We start from the raw sequence: 22802 nt of genomic DNA, 5'->3' as shown, positions 1-22802 counted from the left end.
GATAGCTTCCTACAACACTAACCAATGTTGGCATTCTTCGAGGAAGCGAAAATATAATAATATATATAATAAAATATATATTAAAATCCTAGGACAATTTGAAACATTTATATAGTTTTTGTCATTTCTATTTGCTCATTTATTTTATTTCCTTAGAGGAAGTGACGCATTTAAATCTCTATAACGAATTACAACTTTGAAATTGTTAATTTTGTTTATAATTTTCACATTACATAATATTTCTATAGATACGGATACAAAAAACTGGGTTATAAAAAGTTGAAGTATAGAAAGAAAATAAACAAAGTTGTGAATTCTTGAAATAGTCCTAGTAAGATTGATTGACACGATAATTACTTACTTATATATGACTGATCTATATTCGTCGATATAGATCTAACATTAATTGGAGCTGGATCATAGTCAAGATTTGAATTCTAACTTGATCCTGCAACTGCCATTAGTGCACAAACAAAAATATATATATAAGATTGAACATTATCTTGTATTTTTTTTTTTTGTAATGTTATCACACCTTAGATTATTACAAATTTAAATGTAATCATAATATTGGATATGCGTTTTTAAGCCTGCCGACAAAAATATGTAACTATCCGACAGTTGTAGGATCAATTTGAAATCTTCACTATGTACGCGCGTGTGTGTGTATGTGTGCGTGCGTGCGTGCGTGCGTGCTTGCGTGTGTGCGGGGGGGGCGTGTTTGTTTTTCGAATGATCGATGATAGATCATTAATACTCGAAAGAGTTCTCATTCGCCTAAACGAAATATATCGGCTGCCAAAACACCAATAACTAATATTCTCGTTATTGTAATCGTTATCGTGAAAAGTAATGAGAATGAATTAGAAAGAATGACAAATCTATCATTTCTTTATTCTCTTCTTTTTCCATATGTGATAAGAAACAAAAATTAGAATTAATTAGAAACAATAAGAACAAATATATATTAGGTGGTTCAAAAAGTTATTTCGTTTTTTCCTAACAAAGGTTTGCTTGTTAAAAATGCTGCTGTGTTTAAGCAAAAATAAAATGATCATCCAGTCCAGGATGTTAAACGACGAAGAATCCTTTTTCATTATCATAAAGAACAACGAAATAACTGTTGAAACGACCAAATATATAAACACAATTGTATTGTTATATGTATATTATTTTAATGATGTTTTATTAAATACTAATCTAGTAGGATATTGTTGAAAAATGATCAATAATTGACTATTTTATATTTTATATAAATAAATAATATGAATTTTGTTATATTCAGTGTTAGAAAAATACCAAACATACAATCTCGAGTTTATTGTAAGACTCTGATTGTTCCTTCATTGAATAAATGATTTCTTTATCATTGTATAGAATTATAAGCACACACACACACATTATGTGAGAAATGTGTGATGATATAAAGTTATATGAGAAAACATTCATGACGATGGTATAATAATAATAATAATAATACGTTAAATCTATGTGAAAATAGATGAAAAAACAAAATGTTCACGTGATTGTGAAAAAAGTATGTTGTACTTAGTTTAAAGTGCCGGATTAGACGTATATGCGTCATTTATTTATATAATTCTATACATAGGACACGAATGAAAAAGAATAGACCAAGTTGAATATGCAAAAAGAGCATCATTGTTATATAAATTATATTAATATATCGTTTGCAATGTGTGTAGTCATATAATACTATCGCGAGTTACTAAGTAGCAACTCCCGTTATAACAAAAATCTGTTATAAATATATATGAGAGTATAATATAGAGAGAGAGAGAGAGAGAGAGAGAGAAAGAGTATAATCATCTGCCACTGCATAGTATGAATATTTTCGGAAAAGATGAAGACAAAAATTAGTCGTTTATTAATAAAAAAGCCTTATGAATTTGATCATTACTATTTATTAGTATTTCTCAAAGAAGAAGAAAAATGCAATAAATCGCAAAAAATCGCAAAAAATCGATCAGCCAAGATCATGATGGCGCCAGGACCATATACTACATATTTGCCAAAAAATAACGGAGAGATAAATAAATAATTAAAGCAATAAAATCATTTGGAAGAGAGAGCTTGCTCGCAATGCGTTGCACGCGATACAAATCATTATAAGAATAATAATAATAATAATAAATTAAACAAAAAATTGTTAAGCGTCGTTTATAGCAAAGATTAAAGAGTTCATTTGTAAACGAAGGGTCATACATTTTCTGTCAGGCCTTAATACAGTAAATCCTATATATACGTATAAATGATTGTATATGTTATATTATAGATTTTCTGATCCTGAACGTGAAATAAGCTTTTCGTACATGACCAAGAGATAAGCAATCGTTTACACTCTGGCTTAGAAAATATCCAAGAGAATAAGTCCTACAATTAAAAGATAGAGTTATCTAGATAACTAAACAATCCTATGCCAGTATAGATTACAGCTAACAATTTGCATTTTTTCTTTTTTTCTCTTTTTCTCTTTTTCTTTTTTTTTTTTTTTGTCAACAATCAATTATAGCCAATTACATTTGATATAAAATCTTTTTCTATCTGTTTTTAAATAGTCAGCAAGATAAAAACAAAAATACATATATTGAAACTATTTGACAATATAAGTACAGGGAAAAAAGTATGAAAAGAATATTATTTCAAATACAGATTTTAAAAGATGTGCCGCCATAAATTTCATTTAAAAATAAAAGTACATACATCATTTGCAGGCACCCTGTATCATCTTTTTTTATCTATATCAAAAAATGGAAAGAGAGAGATTTTTTATCTACATTTATCATGCGCGTGTGTCAATACTAATTATTATTATTATTATTCGATACACCTTGTTAAGGAACATTATGATTATTTTAATAAACAAACAAACTTCTGGTCAAATTTACTATTGAAGAAAAATTCTTTTACAAATTGGCTGTGATTTCTGATCAAGAGAATAAATATGTTTTCTGTGTATATCCAGACAATGTAAACAATCAAATTTGTTTCAATTCTCAAGACTCACTTTATATCCAATTTCTTATTCGAAGTTGTCAAAAATGTTGTAAACGACAGATTTTGAGAACATCCCCCCAGCTTGATTTGTGACAATCAATTTTAGCTCTGTTAATCTATATAATTATATCATGTGCCAAATCTCTACCGATTCGCCCAATTATTTATATTTATGTGAATTAAAAAATGATTTACGTTGTATTCATTTTAAATTATTTAACAAAAATATATTTGAAAATCTGTATCTTCTTATTACCGACTGGTAAAATGTGTGTGATGGCGCGGTAAGATAAAGTAATAGTTATTACCGCTAGATGGCAATAAATGTTTAACCAGTCGATAAAATAAATTAATAATTATTACCGGTAGGTAAATGGCGGCACATACTTTATATTAGGAGTTCATACAAATATATACATTTTGTTAGTTTCAGTCAATATCTAGCAATGTTTTCAAACTCCTAGTAAGATATACAGAAATAAATTGAATACATATTGAGAACTGCATATTTTGGAAAAAACAAGGATGCATTACTTCTGCTATTCTTTTGATAGAATACTACGGCCTATGGTTTTTTCCCAGAGTAAGTATATAAGTAGATACAATAAAAAACTGAAAAAAACTGAAAAAAAAAAGAAAAAAATCTGTTCGAAAAAAGGTAAACAAACAAACTTAACCCTATCTCAATATTATCTCAATATTATTGTAGAAAAGATATAGGTATCGGCGCTATTGTAGACTACTACAACTACAACTTCATCTATGTGAAATTTCAATTGGTATTTGCACCAAGTTTAAAGCCACAATGAATCTTCTCATGGACTATTACAAGTGTGGCAAATTTCAAAAAAATAGGAGGGGAGACGATCGCACGACACATCTTCTTCACCTTGTTAGAAAATAATGGAGGGGATCGTCTCTCTCAACGCTTGTAGTATATGTGGATGTAAAGGGTAAAGCATATACTATATCTCTTATAAGTAAGAGCTGACAAACCGAATGGTTCAGTAAACTAAAGGTTACCATGACGGACGGTAAGCAGAAGATTCGTATTGGTATCGTAGGTGGTGGATTGGTACGTACATAAATGTACACATATTTTGTTTATATTTATTATTGAAAAAGCTTCTTAGAAGATATTTCTTGCTAAATATTAATCATATTTTTGTCAGGTAGGAGCATTAGCTGCTTGTTACTTTGCTAAGAGAGGACACTCGATTTCTGTTTACGAATATCGTTCAGGTAATAATAAGCAAATCAAATTAGTTAAGCATTTATTTATTATTATACTATTGGAAAACTATCAATACTATAGAGTTTTAGAGTAATAATAACCCTGATAATAACTTACTTTAACTTAACTTACTTTCTTTCTTTCTTTCTTATCTTTTTTCTACTTTGAATCGTGGTATTTTATCGGATCTAATATATTTAACATATGTGTTAAATTGATACATATCTTTCAGATATTAGAAAGGAAAAGTTGGTGGGTCAAAGTATAGATTTAGCTTTATCAATACGTGGCCGAGAAGCTTTAAGAGCAGTAGGTCTCGAGGATGCTCTTGTTAATCGACACGGTATTCCTATGAAAGGTAGAATGCTACATGATAGAAAAGGCCAATTGAAAGAAATGATTTATGACAGCGTTAAAGGAAATGTAAGAATATTTTCATTATTAATTAATTCATTAAAACGCTTATTATTATTATTATTATTATTATTATCATCTAACATTTTTTCCTCTTCAATGTTTCCAATATCTGCACTATCTTTGTTGGATTTTCAGTGCATTTACTCAGTCAACAGACAACATCTCAATGAAATTTTACTTAACGGTGAGTAATTTCTACTAGTAATTTCAATGATCACTTTTTATTTCACATTTTATATCTTATTTGTACTGTACATATTCAAATGATAAAGTCAATTCTAAATATTATCTCTCGATAATACTTTTTGAATGTATTTATTAATTATTATCGTGTTACATACGTATATAGAGATATATGTATAGCGGTTACGCGAGCAATTTTTTATCGTGCATAAAGAGTTCTTATGTAAAAAAATAATACGAACCTGATATGGTATTCAAGATTAAAAAATGGTTTTGAACATCCGATAGCAGCCTATATTACGGTGCGAAGCCACAAGAATTCAAACGTATCGGGTTACTTTCATCCATACTGTTGTCTCCTTTTACATCCTGTATATACGTACTGTATGTACGATCATATAGAATGCCAACTAAAATCGGCCATTATATTTAATTCTATACAATGTCCAGACTATATCATTAATATTTTATAAATGTAGCTGCAGAAAAGTATTCTGAAGTACAGCTCTACTTTAATTCGAAAGTAATCGACGCTGATGTCGAGCAAGGAAAATTAACAATTTTTAAGTATGTATGTATGTATGTATGTATGTATGTATATATAGAATTTTGTATATTTATGAAATAGATAATTATAGAAATATTCATTATATTATACAATTGACATTTAAGTACGAAGAATCAAAGGACGGAAGAAGTAAATATAGATCTAATAATCGGAGCAGATGGTGCTTATTCTACCATACGAAAGATCTTTTTGAAAAGACCACTTTTTAATTATAGTCAAACTTACATCGAACATGGATACGTTGAATTATTTATTCCATCTGGAAAAAATAACGAGGTATAATAATGATATGAAGCATTAGATGTAATGAAGCATTAGATCATTAATAATATGAAATAATTTGTTTAAAAGTTTGCAATGAGTGGAAATCATCTTCACATTTGGCCAAGAGACGAGTTTATGATGATAGCATTACCAAATGAGGATCACAGTTTTACTGCTAATCTCTTCGCACCTTTTAGTACTTTCGACAAATTGAAAACGCCTGAAAATTTAATCACTTTTTATAAGAAACAATTTCCCGATGTATTGACATTGATCGGCGAAGAAATATTAGTTAGAGATTATTTCAAAAAACAACCGCAAACTTTGATATCGATTAAGGTACTTAGAACTATTTTTCTAGCTATTATCATCATTAATTGATATTAATATTTGCTATTTATGTTTACTAGTGTAGACCATTTCACGTTGGTAAAACTGCCATTTTGGTAGGAGATGCTGCACACGCTATGGTACCATTTTACGCTCAAGGAATGAACACTGTAAGTGTATACTATAGTATAGTATAGTATAGTAGCTTTAATTATGAAATAATATCTATCAATTTCTACTAAATGAAATTACAGGGATTCGAGGACATTTTATTGCTGGACAATCTAATGGAAAAATACAATTCGAATTTAATAGAAATTCTTCCAAAATTTTCCGAACTTCGATGTAACGATGCAGAAGCGATATGTGACTTAGCAATGTATAATTATATCGAGGTAAATAATTATAATGTTTGCATATATTTATCATTTTATATAATAGTATACACTATATATATATATATATACTATACTTAATTGTAGATGAGACATTTAGTACAGACAAAATCTTTTGTTTTGCGTCGACATTTCGATACTTTTCTATATAAATTTATTCCAAATACTTGGATACCACTTTATAATACAGTACATTTTAGTCGAATGAGTTTCCAAGAATGTATTACTAATAAAAAATGGCAAGATAAGGTAATCATATATGTTATATACTATAAACAGTAATTATAATGATTATTGAAGTATATAAATTTAACAATAATTTATGTCTTAGGTATTGCAAAGAAGTTTGTGGTACTTAGGATCAGCGTTAACTGCTGCTATTTTTGCTATTTTATTTTCAAACATTTATTTTGAACAAATGAGAACAACGATTTAAGCTGGACTATGCAACAAATATTGACAGATATTTTATAACTAATTTTGATACTCTTCGTAATTACGATTAACGAGAAACTAACATTACACATGTAATCGTAATTATTTGTTATTATCAATTAATGATTAAAAATAATATGAAAAATATATAATGTTTCTTTCACGCCAAAAATCGATTATATTCGATTATTAATCGAATATAATTTCAAATACATTAGCCAATAGAAATGTTCGTAGATGACAATCTTTGCGAATCTAAGAATAAGATTGGATTGATTTGTAGTAAGCTCATTGGTCAATTGTAGGAACCAATCAACTGTAAGAAATGACTTTAACCTCGAGTGCTTGGAGGTAATTTCAAACTCGAATGAACTCGACAATTGATATGACTATTTTAAACGATTACGTAAGTGTAGCTTGAAAAGATATTAAAAAAAAACATGAAATAATGAATGTCCATTCGAAGAAATGATATTTATAAAGTAACATTCATTTAAAAGAGAATAATTCTTTTGGAAATCGAACAAATATAAGTATACACATTATTTTGATATTTTTCAATGGGAAACGAACACTCCCCACCACTCATAAGTTTCGTGCAGTAACGGTAGATGGCAGTATGGAAAGAGATAGAAAATGTAAAGAGAGAAGGAGAAGGGAGTACTTGGTGCAGTAGCTCGTAGAATAACGCGATAGATGGGTGTTCGTAGACGAAGAGAAAAAGAGAGCATGCGGAATGAAGCAATCGCGTTTCAACTGTCATGATTATTTCATTCTTTCGCCTCTTGTTGGTTTAGAAGTGTATTTAATACGCTATCAATAATCCTATACATTTATTAACTCGACAAAATTCAAATTCGTAGTGTGTGAAGTTGGTTATCATCATATGAAAGGAAACACGGAATCGTCGTTTTTTTTCAGATATTAGACGACACTTCTCTTTCTCTCTCTCTCTCTTTATATAGTATATATATATACAAATATAATTCGTGCGTTTAAAGGAACGAGAAAGAGTGGTGCCAGTGCCAATTATATACAAAGATAGAATCTTCACCCTGTCTAAAGTGCATACAAGGGAATGCATATATATACATGTTTATGCATAGAGACATATATATACATATATATACATATATTATGTGATGGAAGATTGACGATAAGAAGAGCAGGGTAGTAGCAAAAAAAAAAAAAGAAAAAATAAGAAAGAAGAAGAATTGTAAAAAAAAAAAAAAGAAAACCGGCCTTTCTATCTAGTAGTGTTTTTCTTTTGGTGGTGATTGGTTAAATAATCTGGTGCCGAAAATTTACCTTCTTCCTAGACTTTGTTGTCAATGACATACCGCGAGAATAAGACCGGTCATCGGCAATTCGATGTTCTCGCATGTCGTCGTTCGGCAAAGTGAAATACAGAGTTTTCCTCGTCGTTTATTTGCCTTTTCCTACAAACCTACAGCTGATTCGTTTCAAAGAAACCGTCGACATCGTCGCACCGGAGGTAAACGTTCGATTATCTTATTATTATTATTATTATTATTACTACTCTTTTTTTACCTTGCACTGTTTTTCTCTCTCTTCCATTCGTTCCTTTGTCTCTCTCTCGCTCTCGCTCTCTCTCTCTCTCTCTCTCTCTCTCTCTCTTTATCTTATTCATTCTAGAGACAAGTACCATAAACGAAGATTGGTTATATTCTCTTAAAGCACGCACACACGCGCGTGGCAACATTTTATTTTTCTTTTAAATGCCGGAAAAATGGGTCTCTCCCAGTTTCTAGGGAAATTCGTAAGCTCGCATTAATATTGATCGGAGAGAGAAAAGGTAGTACGAAAGACGCAGAAGGGAGATGTACGAGAGAAAGAGAGAGATTGTTACGTACTGTGTGTGTGTGTGTGTGTGTGTTTGTTTGTGTGGTGTGTGTGTGTACTGTTCGATTCTCTTGAACCGCCCCAGAAGATCTCAGGATCCGCCCTAATCCAATTTTCACGTTACTTTCAAGTGATGCTTGAAAAATGACGATGTCTATATATTTTTGTTGAAATAAAGAAATAGGAAAATAATGAAACAGAACAAAAACTTGTGTGTATTTATGTATGGTTAGACATAAGAGGATGATGTTGTACAACGTTCCCACAAGGAAATATGTGTGATTTACGATCGTCCGATAAACGTTTTTAATATCCAGGCCGATCCACTTGAGAACATGCATTTTGAGATTACAGCTGTTGTTGCTGCTGCTGTAGCTAAAACTGCGACTCTTTCTGCTGTTATTGCTTACTACTATTATTATTACTATTGTTATTGCTGATCTTGCTATCACTGTCATTCTCGTGCTACGATTAAACTTGGAACGCATTCGACGCATCGGACTAAAATGATTATCTCTCTCTCTCTCTCTCTCATTGGAAGGTTAAATTTATTGTCTACTGTAACGTTAAAACGTATCACTCTTTGAATAAATTTGTAAGAAATAGTTAAGAAATTTTCAATTGATGCATGTTTGTTTGGTGGTAGTTTTTGTACATATATATATATATCATGTTATAGACTTTGTTGTTGTGATGTAGCGCGTCAATGCGGCGAGTAGCTGTTGCGTAAAGTTTCAGCCAAAACAGGCTTGTGCTAGCACGAAGAAGCCTCGTTAATGGAGCTGAAAAGTGCGCCAATGAAGCTGTCAATTATATCAGACACCTTTTGTAATGAAGTACGAAAGACCATTCACAAATACAAGGATCTATTTATTTTCTACGAGTAAATGTAGGATATATATTAAGACGACGACGACGACGACGACGACGACGACGACAGTCTTTTCGTCTAATCGTCTATATTATATATTAAATATAAACTAATTTCGTGTGTAATATAATAAATAAAATATATATCAAATGTTATGTCGTAACAACGGGTGAGCAAAATTTGCATCTAAAATAGTTTACCAACCAAATGATTACAATGTAAATAATGTAAATATTATTTATCATTTTTCTAAGTACAGGTAATATTTTTTACGACGAAGCATAAAAAGGATATAAATTGAAATAAGAAGTTTGCCAGGAGTGTGAGAGGGAGAGAGAGAGAGAGAGAGAGAGAGAGAGATTACAATCGAATTTTATTTATAATTTTCAAAGTAGTATTTATATATGATCAAGTATGAAAAGGACAGAAATTTACATTGGACAAGCTTGCCAGGAGATTACAATCGATTTTATTTATAATTTGCAAAGTAGTATTTACTTGATACCGAAATAAAATCAAGATTTTTGCAATTGCATACACAATTACGTTTAACAAATATTAAAACATTGTCAAAGAAATATATTGTAAGAAATGCTGCTTCCCCATTGATTGAACGTCTAATAATATTAGTATAAATTGTAATAGTAACGGATTAATGAAAATCCTTTTGAATAATAATTCAATTGAAGACGAAAGAGGAAAGGGTAAATCTTTTGTTACTGTTATTGTTATGATGACTATAATCGATCTTAGTTTAAACGAGATCTATCGTACAAATAAAAATAATACGTGAGAGATCCTTTAACCGACCCTAACGTATCAGCCGGTAGCACTTGCTATCGTTAAATCACGATGATTACCGCATTGGGTTTCATTACTCGGAAGTAGGCAGTTCTCGTTTCAGGGACTTTTGTACATAGATAAAACTATTCGTTCAAAGAGAGACACAGAGACAGAGAGACAGAGAGACAGAGAAAGAGGAAAGTAATTGGACATGTTATTTTTCACCTTTTCAATAAAATACAATTATATTATTTGTCTACAAACGAAACAAGTTATTTGTTTAACTAAATAAATCCAAGAAAAAGGAAACAATACAACAATCGTATTGTTAATCGTAATTGCGATCAGTACAGAGATTAGATTTTCATAACAATCTTTGATTGTCATAATACCTTATTAGTGTAATGACAGAACAGGTAGCTAACCTGTAACAAGAGGGTGTGTTTATCTAATCAACGTTCGATAAATGTACGAAGCGAATTCTCATCTAAATTCATATGCGCTTTTAATATAGTTTGCGCTTTGTAATTCTTTAATTTACAAATAATTTACAAAAACGTTAACAGCCAAATTTTGGAGATTTTTTGTTTTTAAGCATATTTTATAATCGCGTTGATAGAAAAAGTCATCCTCCATTTTATTTTCTTCCCTTTATTGTATGACGTGAATTATTTTTACGCCGAACCATTGACTTTGGTTCGCTTATCCCCATTTTCGCGTAGGCGACATGGTTTCTGATTGACCTTAGACATTTGCCACCACTTTATACAATGAATCTAGCTAACACTCATTTCTGCATAATTTTAAACAACTTGGAAAATCATCTTCATTGCTCACACGGCAACATTGTCCATAGTTAGTTATCTTCTATCCCACGTTCAATGAAGGATTGAAAAAAAAAAAAAACAGAAAAAAAAAAAACAGAAAAAAAACCAGAAAAGTATAGATCATCATGGTTTTTCATGGTTTGCCGCATATTACTGTTCGAATAATTTTATTTATTTTTCTATTTATAGTTTTGATAATGATCATATCTTACTACCTACCTATATCTAAATAATAAATCAACGTTAATATCTTAACGTTTAATTAACAATCTTCGTTGATATGAATTCTCCAAGAAGATGATCCGTATCGATAAACAGAAAATCTAATTTTACAGATGTTATCGCCAATATTATAATCGCATTTATTAACATGCGAACAAAATGCAAACGTGCTAAGAAACAAATCAAACGTATCTTATTTATGCACGTATTATTCACCAAGATTCTAATTAGAATTGATAATGGAGTTTAACATAAGAATATTCAAAGTTCCTATGTGTCGATAGAATTATTTCAACGTGATTTTTTAAATAATCATTTTTTTTTCTTTTTTTTTTTGTCAAAATCAACACAGAATCCGAATTTTAATTAGATTTCATTGTACCTTAATCTAAAATTGAGATAATTTGTTTGTCAAATGACATGACTAATAGTAAGTAGTTATCTAGACTAAATATGAGAGAATTTCTTTTTTATATGGGTCATATCAAATCATTTATGAGTGTAAAACAAACGACGGGTCATCGTATTCGATATTACGAGAGAGAAAGAAACAAGTTCGTTTGAACAGCTGAGACGTGTAATGCGGATACATCGCTGCTGTTTATGCCAATAATATTAAACCATCTGGTTGTTACATTACTAATAAGAGTTCCAATCCATCAGGATCTGTTTATTGCGTCTTAATTTTACTCCAGAAATATTGTCTGTTGGAAGATAACTTTGCTTTCACTAAAGAATTTCTATTTTTTTTCAAATAATTTTACATCGATGTAAAATGGAATGTAATTGACACACCACACACACACACACACACACACACACACACAGAGAGAGAGAGAGAAAAGCAAAAAAGATCTATATTAATCATAATTGAGCCGAGTCAAACAAATTATTCGGAATATCAAGTTATTTTTCAATTGACAAAAGCAAACATTATACGTCAGTTCTTTTTATATTCTAATGAAAAGAATGAGCATATTCGTGAGATTGAATTAGAAATATTCAAATTTGAATCCGAGCAGAAACCACAAATGGACACAAATGTGTCGTCGTATCTTTTGCGAGGCCCCGAACGAACGAATAACTCGTTCGAAGATAAAATTAGAATCGGAGCTGTGTTTGAGTAGGACGCGTGCCTGGAACATATGCCTGAATGGGGTCACCAGTACAACAAGTATGATGATCTACGAAAAAAATAACATCTTATTCTAATGACAATAATTCAATTATCATTATTTTATTTCATCATTATAACATTAATAAAAGACAAGGCAAGAATTGATGATCATTTCAACGATCCTTTAGATTGTTTTAAAGATCAACAAACAATTAAAATTCTAACCGCACTCTCAACAAATCTAACTCATCATTATCATTATTCTCCATAACGTTTATCCAAGGTTATTATATATTATATATTGTCGTTTTTTCTTAACTATAACACAAAGCAACGACAACGGCGACAATGATTAAAACTGACATCGATGTTGATTTTACGATTGTCTTTCTTCTCTATCGTAAAGTACATTTATTATCTTAAACATTATACATTATTTTCTTAAGAATCATCGGTTAGCAGGTCGACGCTTAGCATTCTATTTATTGATAACCAACACACATGTATAAATCTAGGAAACTGATAATTTCGATGTTTCATCCATACATGTTTCATCAAGTTGTTGTTGTGATACCTTATAAGATTAATTTATATCAAGAGAGTAGGCAAGATTTATAAAATATATATATATATATATATATATATATATATATATATATATATATATATATATTCGATCTTGTATGTAGAAAAAGAATTGAGCGAATAATTAGGAAAGAAAAGTAACAAAAAAGTAAAGAGAGGTCAATAAACTACTGAGCTCTTGGGTGCTCTGCTCTTTAAGTGTATACAAAACGATCATCCTACTATACCTATCTAAGGAGGGGTGGTGGTGGTGGTAGTGGTAGTCTTTTATGGCAGCGAGACTTTCGAGTTCCTATTATATTAATAATTATTATTTCCAGATGAAAATTGAAACGTCCCAGGATTTGACATAAAGGATAGATGTCCTATAAAAAGAATGCTGTTTATTGAAAATATGGAAAATCTTCTGCCGTAGTGGCAGGTGTGTGATGTTAGTCACGCAGACTCCCTCCTCGATGGACAATCCACCGAATATGTTGTCGTCGGTTCTCGAGGGGGAGGCGCAGAACGACGTGGATGACATTTTCCCACCGCATGTCGACACTACGAATATCGTAATACAACCAGAATCGCCAACGAGTAAGAAGCAACCATTGAAAACCTTCAAAGAGATCAATGCACTTTTACAAGCATCCAAGAAGAGGGAAGTAAAGTTAATTATAAGGGAGAACGCTTGGCCCTTAAACAACGGCATTAGGGCACAACTTTGGCCAGCTCTTTGCAATCAGTATGCTCATGGAAAAAATATGCTGGATGGATTTTACTGGGATATGGTGAATCAAGTCTTTGGAACTACAGGTTTGTATTTTCCTATGAAAACTTTCATTCCAAGCACATGTATATATCACTACGTTTTCTTATATTATATTTCTGTTCTTTTTTTTTTTTTTTTTTTTTAGAGTTACCTGAAAAGTCAATCATGTTACCGCCATTCGTCGATAGCACGCATTGTCTATCGTATAATTTAACGAGAAAAGGTAGAAGCGTTGCTGACCGAGTTGTTTCTGTTCTGGGATATGCTTGTCCTGATATTACTTATAGTCCATCGTTATATCCTATTACTGCTCTTCTATTACACTTTATGCCAGGTTTATAATCTTATTAATAATAATAATAATAATAATAGTAGTAATAATATCTTAGCTTTGTATTAATAACCCTTAGTGTGCACACCTTCGTAGAGAAAGGTGCAGTTGGAATCCACACTAATGGTTGAGTTATACATTAATTGTATAATAAATGTGTATTTTATATTTCTTTGAAATAGAAGAAGAATGTTATCACTGTATGGCCAGTTTAGTAGCTGTCAAAGAAAAAATGTTTATTACGCAAACTAAGCTTCTCTACGAAGTTACATGGAAAACTGTAGAGCAAATAACTAAAAAACACGTTGTAAGTAAGAATAATGATTAAATATTAATATATAACTGCTGTATATACATATATATAAAATTATTGAAAATGTATGTTTTTATTGAAAGAAATCAGCAGCAGTACATTTAGCGAGGCATTGTTCTGGCCAAAGGGCAGAAAGAATTTATATGGATTGGATTTGGTGGATTCTTCAACTTCTTCCATTTCAACATCTTGTTAGAGTAATAGACTGTTTCTTACACGAAGGCATTAAGGTGAAATACAATTTTGAAATGCAATTTTCAAATACAATTTTGAACAAAGTTATACACCAATGGATATATGGTCAATATGCATATTTATCTCATGATACGTGTTTTCAAAACAGTATATAAAACCTTCTCAGTATTTTCTCTCACATTAGTAAGATTTTATGGCTTTGATCCAGATGGTAGATAAAGATGAAATAAATGATGTGTATATATTCTAGTAGCATGAATGTTAAATTTGACGATTGACTTGGTGCCAACAGGAAACCGCCGCCCCAAGAACATTTTTGTGTACTGACTAAACCATCTTTAAGATTTTACACTTATAACTAACTATACATCTATGCCGTATTTTGCTTGAAAACAACTACTGCTAACTGCTATGTGTGTGTGTGCGTGCGTGTGTGTGGTCTATCTACCATGTATATTTAAAGGACAAATTTTCCAAAGATATATACTTTGATATTTTTTTTTTTTATCTGTTAATATTGAAATGTTTTTCTTGGATATATTGAAGAAATTGTATTTGTCATTAGGTATTCTATCGAGTAGCTATGGCAATTGTCCTATTATTTTACAAACATTCGTCGTCACAAAATTCGGAATGGATGCTTGAAATAACTAACAAAGGCGTCGATGCTGCTCTTTCCAAATTTTGCATACAAATACCAGTAAGTAAATGAATATTATTCTTTTGGTAATATATAATACATTTGATTTTGTCGATAAAAATACAAATATTTCTTCATTTACACACAGGTAACGCCGGCTAAATTCTTACGAACTGCATTTGGAATTCGTGGACTTAGTTCGGCATACATATCACGAGTGTTCTTGCGTACAGAAATGGCTTTGAAAAGTAGAAACTTATTAACAGGCTCGAAGACATTAACGAGATCACGTTCTACGGATAACCTGCCTACAAGTCAATCTCAAGTCAACATCCAAATGATGTCTCATACATTGACAATAAGAGAAGTATGTTACATACATGTTATTTTATTATTCTCATTTGGGATGAATCCAAATATGTATGCAAAATAATGCTGCAGCGTGGATCACGTGGAATCAAGAAAATAGTAGATTATTATACATATTATATTCTATGTGTTTGTGTTCGTGAAAGCTTTAGTAACATTATATTCCGTTAAATATTGCAAGTACACATAATTAATGAACGCTATTCCTTATTTTCGTATATCGATCTTTCACACTCTCAGTTAAAAATTAACAAGCATATTATACATATTTATTCTATGAATTTCTATCAATTTCTACGAATTTCTATTTTATTTTTTCTATTATTTTAACTAGACGACAATTTCAGATGCAAGGAAAATATTATGAAAAAAAAGAAAAAAAGAGAAAAAAAGAGAAAAAAACTACTTACACAATTATGATGACTTGTGTCCACCTAAGCATGCATAACTTTACTACGCATTTTCCTATTTTATTTTACTTTTTTTCTGATTGAAGTAGTAAGTAGTAAGTATATTTTGGTCGATTAAAAAGCAACAACTTCTTTCTTTTTTGGCTATTGATTTGATGATGTCTATTTCCTCATGGATTAAAGTTTCAATAGCAGGCAAAATATTTAGAAAGTAATTTCGTAGGGTTTGCTTTGTTAAAAATTGCACAAATCTTTCAATGATTAAATTTGTTTTCAGAAAGAGTGCGAAGACACGTACAAAGACAGGGTATCGTATAATTATCTTTTTGGGAAATGTGTTGTTAGTTTCATGTGTTCTACGCTCTGTTCCTGAACTACTACCTGTTATAATCATACTCACTCATTGTTCCACTCATTGTGCTAGCTTCTCCGCCATTATCCACTCACAGCTACTACTTTTTTCAAAGATTAATACGATCATTAATAAGAATTCACGTGCAATAATGACAACAATATACATACTTACAATACATACATCATATGTATATGAATATATATCACTGGATTATCGGTGAATTCTTGACACATATTGACAATACCATTGACTTTGTATTTGTTGAAATAGGAAATTTATTTCTATTTCTATCTTCGGATCCTTTTTTTCGCTCTTTTTCTTCTTCTAAAGGTGTATCTAGATAGCGCCTGTTAGCGATCCATGTGTGCTTGTTATTGCCTGATAGAAAAATCTAATGTGTGACTACTTCAGGTACACAAAATCAATTTTTATAGGTCCAAACTATTTCATTTATACTGAGAATGTAATATACATTAGATCAAGAAGCCGCCCTCTATGATGATGTGGTCACAAAATTAATAAATATTTGATGCAAATGGAAATTGACAACAACTACTTGACTACTTGACACACATGTTACTCATACTTTCTCTTCTCCTTTTAAGATTTATCTTAATCTACATCTCTCTTAGCGATATTCACACTTTCTTGCTACATTTATTATCTTCTGTGGCAAATACCCATTTTGATTATGCTATATAATTTAACTTGAGTAATTTGAAAATATCATTGGCTGTTGTTGCTCATATTTTACGACGCGCGCGTACATATGCATATGGTGATGGTGGTATACATATGCATAGAAAACTTTTATTATGCACACGCACACTGGCACACAAAATTGAGTCTAAAGTATACAATAATGTAACTGACGACTCCTGTGTTGCTTTGTGTCATGCTGCGTTACTGGAATGATGGATTTAATGGTGATGGGTATAGGGTGCTCACAGTCCTGGACCTAGAGCTCTCTCAATGGGTGTTTATCCCATACAAAACATATGCTCCCAGATTCTTGACATGCCTGATGTAAGTATTCCTGTACGTTTGTTCTCGTAAAAAATGAAAAAAAAAAACAAACAAACAAAAAAAAAAAAAAAGCAAATTCTGGAAAGGCAGAGCGCTTTCGTAGATCGTTCGTCGATTTTCTGTGGCATGTCGGTATATCGTCGTTATTGATGTATATACATTCTTGCAAAATATATATTCTAGATCAACCACGATAGATCAAACTAATTATGGATACTTAATTAAGCTTATAGACATTATTATTATTATTATTATTATTGTTACGCTATATATTTGTCTATAATTAATTTACATTGTTTTATTTTATTCTTTGATTTTATATTCCGTTCCATCGGAATTATTAAATGTAGATTTCTTCTTCATTTATTTGACAATGTATAAAAATGTGTCCACATCAATTTTTCAGTTTGCAGTATATTTCTTCCATGAGTCTGCAATACATTCTACCATCAACAGACATAAATTTATTTCGCTCTTCTTCAGAATGTCATTGTGCATTTAGTAAACTTCATGTAGGTTTGACTAGTATACCTAGAAACCTATCATCGTATGCATGTGAAATTAAACAAATCTTACATTCACATAACTTTTCATATATTTTTTCAAATCCCAAACATTTCATATTGAATTTTAACAATCGTTCCAATCTATGATTGACTAAATAAAATATCGTCCTGTTTGATGCACATTATACATAGGTGTTCTTTTTATTTAGTGCGAGTATTACACATTCTTCTCCCTTGCCTGTTTATACGACGTATTATTACAATTATTTGATTTAATATCATTACTGTGCAAACATTTCTTATATCATATTTTACTTTGTATACTTTTGTCATTTAAATTTATGCCCAAACGTTTAATTATCAATGAAATTTGCATCATTAAGTAGATTAGAGTTGAAAATAAGTAAGATTTGGTTCGATTGAGTGCATGATCTGTCTCACCACGCGTTATTGTGATTTACTTTGCTTTTGAAAAATCCAATAAATTGCTAAAAACGATTAATGTTTGCATATTTATCAAAATTGCACCAAACCATTTAATAGATATGTCTATTAATTCAATTTATTTATTTATTTTTTATACAGTTATTCACCTTATGGTCATGGCTACCTATGAGGATAACTATGTACCAACCAATTTTGCTGTATACAACCGAAGAACATGGATGTTCTTTGACGACATTTTATGTACGCGTTGAACAACACGAACCAACTCTTTTAATGATAAAGACATGTAATAACGAGGTAAATATGTCCTTTACATAATGAAATAATTACAATTACTTCATCCATTTTATTATATATATATATATATATGTATATGTATATGTATATATGTGTGTGTGTGTGTGTTATTTTTTCAAAGGTTTTTGGAGCATATTGCTCGACAAGATGGTGTGAACGTAATTTAAAGGATGATAAAGGTCAAAGACAAGCATATTTTGGTACAGGAGAAACATTCCTGTTTAGTTTGTATCCAGAAAGAGCAAAATATCCATGGGTAGGCATGGATTCTTCTCACAATGATACTAGAGTACATCATTCGGCTGAATTATTTATGGCAGCTGATTCGAAAATGATAACAATTGGTGGAGGGTAAGTTTAAACTTCAACGTGTTAACATTGAAAAATAATATTTCAGTTAAATGTACATATAATTTTGTATCATAAATTTGGTGTCTAGGGAAGGTCAAGCTATTTGGATGGATGAAAACATAAGATTTGGTAAAACCGATAGGTGCTCAACATTTAATAATCCACCTTTATGTGCTAGCGGTGATTTCGAGATCAGGGTACTCGAGGTATATGGTTTCGCCGGTGCTTAAAAACGAAAGAAACAAACAAAAAACGAAAAGAAAACAAAACCAGTTGCCATATCTATCGATTATTTTATTTCTTACTGCCATTTAGCGACTCTCTAGATGTATGAATGTGTATTATAGTATATTCATACACATGTTGGCTTATATATACATTCTTGATTATGGCTTTGACTCCATCATCTATATGTGTTAACGTCTTGTGCCCACATAAGCTGAAAACTGATGATATATACATACATATAGTCATATATATATATATATATATATATATATATATTCCTCTTGGTAATTTGATAAATATACAAACTTTAAGAGAATACATATATAAATATTCTGTCGCAACGAGTTAATCAAAAAATTCTAAAAAGCAAACAAGGAAAATCAGGATATAAGATCTAATAGATGATTCTTATATCAGCTTAAATTTTTACGTGCTTTTTTTCTTTTCTTTTTTTCTTCTTTCTTTTTTTCTTCTTTTTTCTTTTTCTTTTTCTTTTTCTTCCCGATGCTTGATTTCCGTTGAGAGTATTTGTCTGAACATACATACATACACACACCCACACACACACACATACACGCATATATATATATATACGTATTCATACGTTGTTATGATGAACTCAATTATTATTATACCTCCAATTACAAGGTACGTGTGTATCAGTAGGAGCGTCGCTTTTTACACGAAAACGAATTTCGACAATAATCGCAGCATACATATATGTATATGTGTATACAAGAATGATATGCGTTATTTATGTTCGTTATTTATAAATAGTTACATTCATCGAGCTAGTAAATATTGTTATATACTTGTGTATATAGTTAAATAGATAGATATTGTATGTATATTATAGATTACTTCATTACGTCCGCGATTCATTACTTTTGCAATGTATTCATCTTTTGTTATCTTAACAATTTATTTATCTTATTGTTAACTTTGATCATCTATTAGAAAAAGTGTAAGAGAAAAAGGAGGAGGAGTGTTGACAAAATTCATATTCATAATACGTAACTAGCGTTATAAATATTTATGCATCTGTTACACAAGTATAAGTCCTCTTGTATAAGTATATATACAAGTTTGAAATCGTATGTAGCTCTATCTATTGTAAATATTATAAATATTATGTATTTTATGCACACAGATAGATATCACGGAGAGTAAACAAGTAAAAAACTAGCAAAGGCTGAATTTTGCAACTTTACGCTTCTCACGTAACGATTATTATAGCAAGTAATATAATATTGTTAGAAAAAACAAGGAGCTATATAAATTATATATATATATATGTGTATACAGGGTGGATTGTTCATTTTCAAAATCAGTGGCTTTCTTTAAAAACTATGAGTCTCGAAAAAGAGTAATTTGTGTTTCAATTTATCTACATACTTTTGCTCTACCCTGTGTATATATACTTTTTCTAGCTATTATGTTATTATATATTTATGCAATCATGCATGCAAAAAAGACCATCATCGAATTGAACTGTTTTAAAAGAACTAAATAAGAAGAAGCGAATACTACTACTACTATTATTATTATTATTATTATTATTATTATTATTACTATTATTACTATTATTAATATTATTATTAATTATAATTTTCTTAAATATATAATTATACTCGCGTTATGCTCTAATTTCCATAACAAACTTCGTACAATTGAAATAACGAAGAGATGTTGACATTAAGAACATTATTACCGTCATTATATTTCTACTATTATTAATTATTTCTGTTTCTTTTTTTGTGATCAATCTGTATCGTTGTAATATAAAACGATACAAGATTAACTCTTTAACGTACCTGCGTTCGTGTTTAGTTTTAAATTAATTTTTCCTTTCGAAATAATAATAATAATGCAAAAAACGAACAAACAGGAAGTTATGTATTAAGAATGTGTGTGAGAGAGAGAGAGAGAGAGAATGTGTTTAAGCAATGCATGAAAATAATGCATCATCTGCAAACTAAGGGATATCAAAATCTTCTTTTTTTCCTTTTTTTTGTTTTGTTTTTGTATGTATGGAGATATTCCAATGATAAGTGGCAGGCACCACTTTTCCATCGAGCTTCGATATAATACTATATATGTATGTGTACATATATAGTATTATATAAGTAAAATCATCGTGATTTTGTTTTGCAATCAACTACCCCGGCCGGCCCTACCTCCCGCCATCGTACATAGTAATAATAGATATTATACTCGATCAGTAGAAATGATGTGTATGTGTATGTATATGTAAAAGATGAATGAATTGATTCTTTTTCTCTTTTCTTTATAAATTTCATTAATGCAATTTTGTGTTTTTCCTTCTTTAGAAGACGTGCAATTTGATTACAATAACTATATACTATGTCTGTTATGATGAATTTGCATGAATGAAACACGAATATAAAGTATGATGAATAGTATACGGTGCTATATATTACATTATTCTAAAACATATTTGATTTCTTAATAATTAATTTTCATTTTGTTTTTTTTTTCTTTCTTTCTTTCTTTTTTTAGTGGAGTTTATCGGTTAGGAGGCAAATGAATGGCACATATATATCATCCATCTAATTTCTCAATCACCCGTACGTTCGATCTTTGCATATCAAGAAAGTCTGTAAGAATTAGAAAAAGATCAAAAAACAGAAAATTACATATGTATACATAGTAAACATTTTGATACAAATATAAACATGATTGTTAGAACGAACATTTCGAGAGATAAATAATATTGTCGCTAAAATTTTACAATATTTACAATATATGTATGTAATGTTCACCTTTTAATTTAACGAATACAATTTGATGGTTAACAAAGGCAAATAATTGTAATGCTTAAGCTAAGCTTTGTCGTTTGAAAAAAAAACAAAAGCAAAAAAGAAAAAAAGAAAAGGAATAACCGATATGTTTAGACCAATTAGAAAATGAAAAAAGTATATACGTACTGTATGCGTAAAAATCAATCAATGAACCAATCAATGAACCAATCAATCAAGCAATTAATTCATTCTTAATGAAAGTAACAACATTTTTATTGTGAACAAGAAAAACCGCATCTCTAATTTTGTTCTTTATTATAATATTATGTAAACTTGTACATATATACACATACATGTGCATGTAAGTAGCTACCAAAGTTCTTGAAATGTTTTTTTTTTGTTTTCTTGCAAAAATATTTCACGTCGATCTCATCGTAATCATATTCACACACAGCAGATGATGATGATGATGATGATGATTAATTATTAATAACGGAAATAAAAGAGCGCATTTTTTTGTCTTGTACGTGATCACTGTATGATTGATTTTAAACAATAAGAAAGAATGATTAATATTTATTTATTATTATATTACGCGTATATAATATATGTGTCGAAAGAAAAAGAGATGTATTAAAAAGAAAAAAAAAACACTTACACACACACACACACACATACAAAACGTAAAGAAAAATTAAGTTTAAAAGAG

At 30.1% G+C, this 22802-nt stretch overlaps 2 protein-coding genes across 8 annotated transcripts; both read left to right on the top strand.

Annotated features, from left to right (window-relative positions):
- The first annotated feature begins 79 nt into the window (after positions 1-79).
- On the top strand, positions 80-6988 carry cn (Kynurenine 3-monooxygenase cn). Of its 3 annotated transcripts, none has more exons than XM_089178820.1 (12): positions 80-3598; positions 3725-4090; positions 4192-4257; positions 4482-4672; positions 4802-4850; positions 5329-5428; positions 5522-5693; positions 5769-6020; positions 6092-6181; positions 6266-6406; positions 6494-6655; positions 6738-6988. In XM_089178820.1, exons 4-12 carry the CDS (start codon positions 4601-4603, stop codon positions 6840-6842), a joined length of 1143 nt encoding a protein of 380 aa, XP_089034946.1. In that variant the 5' UTR covers positions 80-3598; positions 3725-4090; positions 4192-4257; positions 4482-4600; the 3' UTR covers positions 6843-6988. The 3 variants fall into 3 exon arrangements, with proteins under 3 accessions (XP_089034946.1, XP_015185734.1, XP_015185733.1); XM_015330248.2 differs by having other exon boundaries at positions 4188-4257; positions 5329-5416; XM_015330247.2 differs by having other exon boundaries at positions 4188-4257.
- Positions 6989-7529: 541 nt separating this feature from the next.
- sky (GTPase-activating protein skywalker) lies at positions 7530-22226 on the top strand. Of its 5 annotated transcripts, none has more exons than XM_015330238.2 (12): positions 7530-8336; positions 13430-13907; positions 14009-14197; positions 14377-14501; positions 14591-14737; positions 15268-15402; positions 15491-15709; positions 16399-16428; positions 17416-17502; positions 18594-18752; positions 18874-19103; positions 19192-22226. In XM_015330238.2, the coding sequence occupies exons 2-12, from the start codon at positions 13538-13540 to the stop codon at positions 19331-19333; spliced, it is 1833 nt and encodes a 610-aa protein (XP_015185724.1). In that variant the 5' UTR covers positions 7530-8336; positions 13430-13537; the 3' UTR covers positions 19334-22226. The 5 variants fall into 5 exon arrangements, with proteins under 5 accessions (XP_015185724.1, XP_015185725.1, XP_015185726.1 ...); XM_089178815.1 differs by lacking the exon at positions 7530-8336 and adding an exon at positions 12311-12581; XM_015330239.2 differs by lacking the exon at positions 16399-16428.
- Positions 22227-22802: the final 576 nt, after the last annotated feature.

This window comes from Polistes dominula, unplaced genomic scaffold, assembly GCF_049000335.1.
Source record: "Polistes dominula isolate Pdom_NZ unplaced genomic scaffold, Pdom_raw_medaka contig_18, whole genome shotgun sequence".
NCBI lineage: Eukaryota > Metazoa > Arthropoda > Insecta > Hymenoptera > Vespidae > Polistes > Polistes dominula.
Note: the sequence above shows the minus strand (reverse complement) of the source record. Positions and strands in the feature narration are given on the sequence as shown.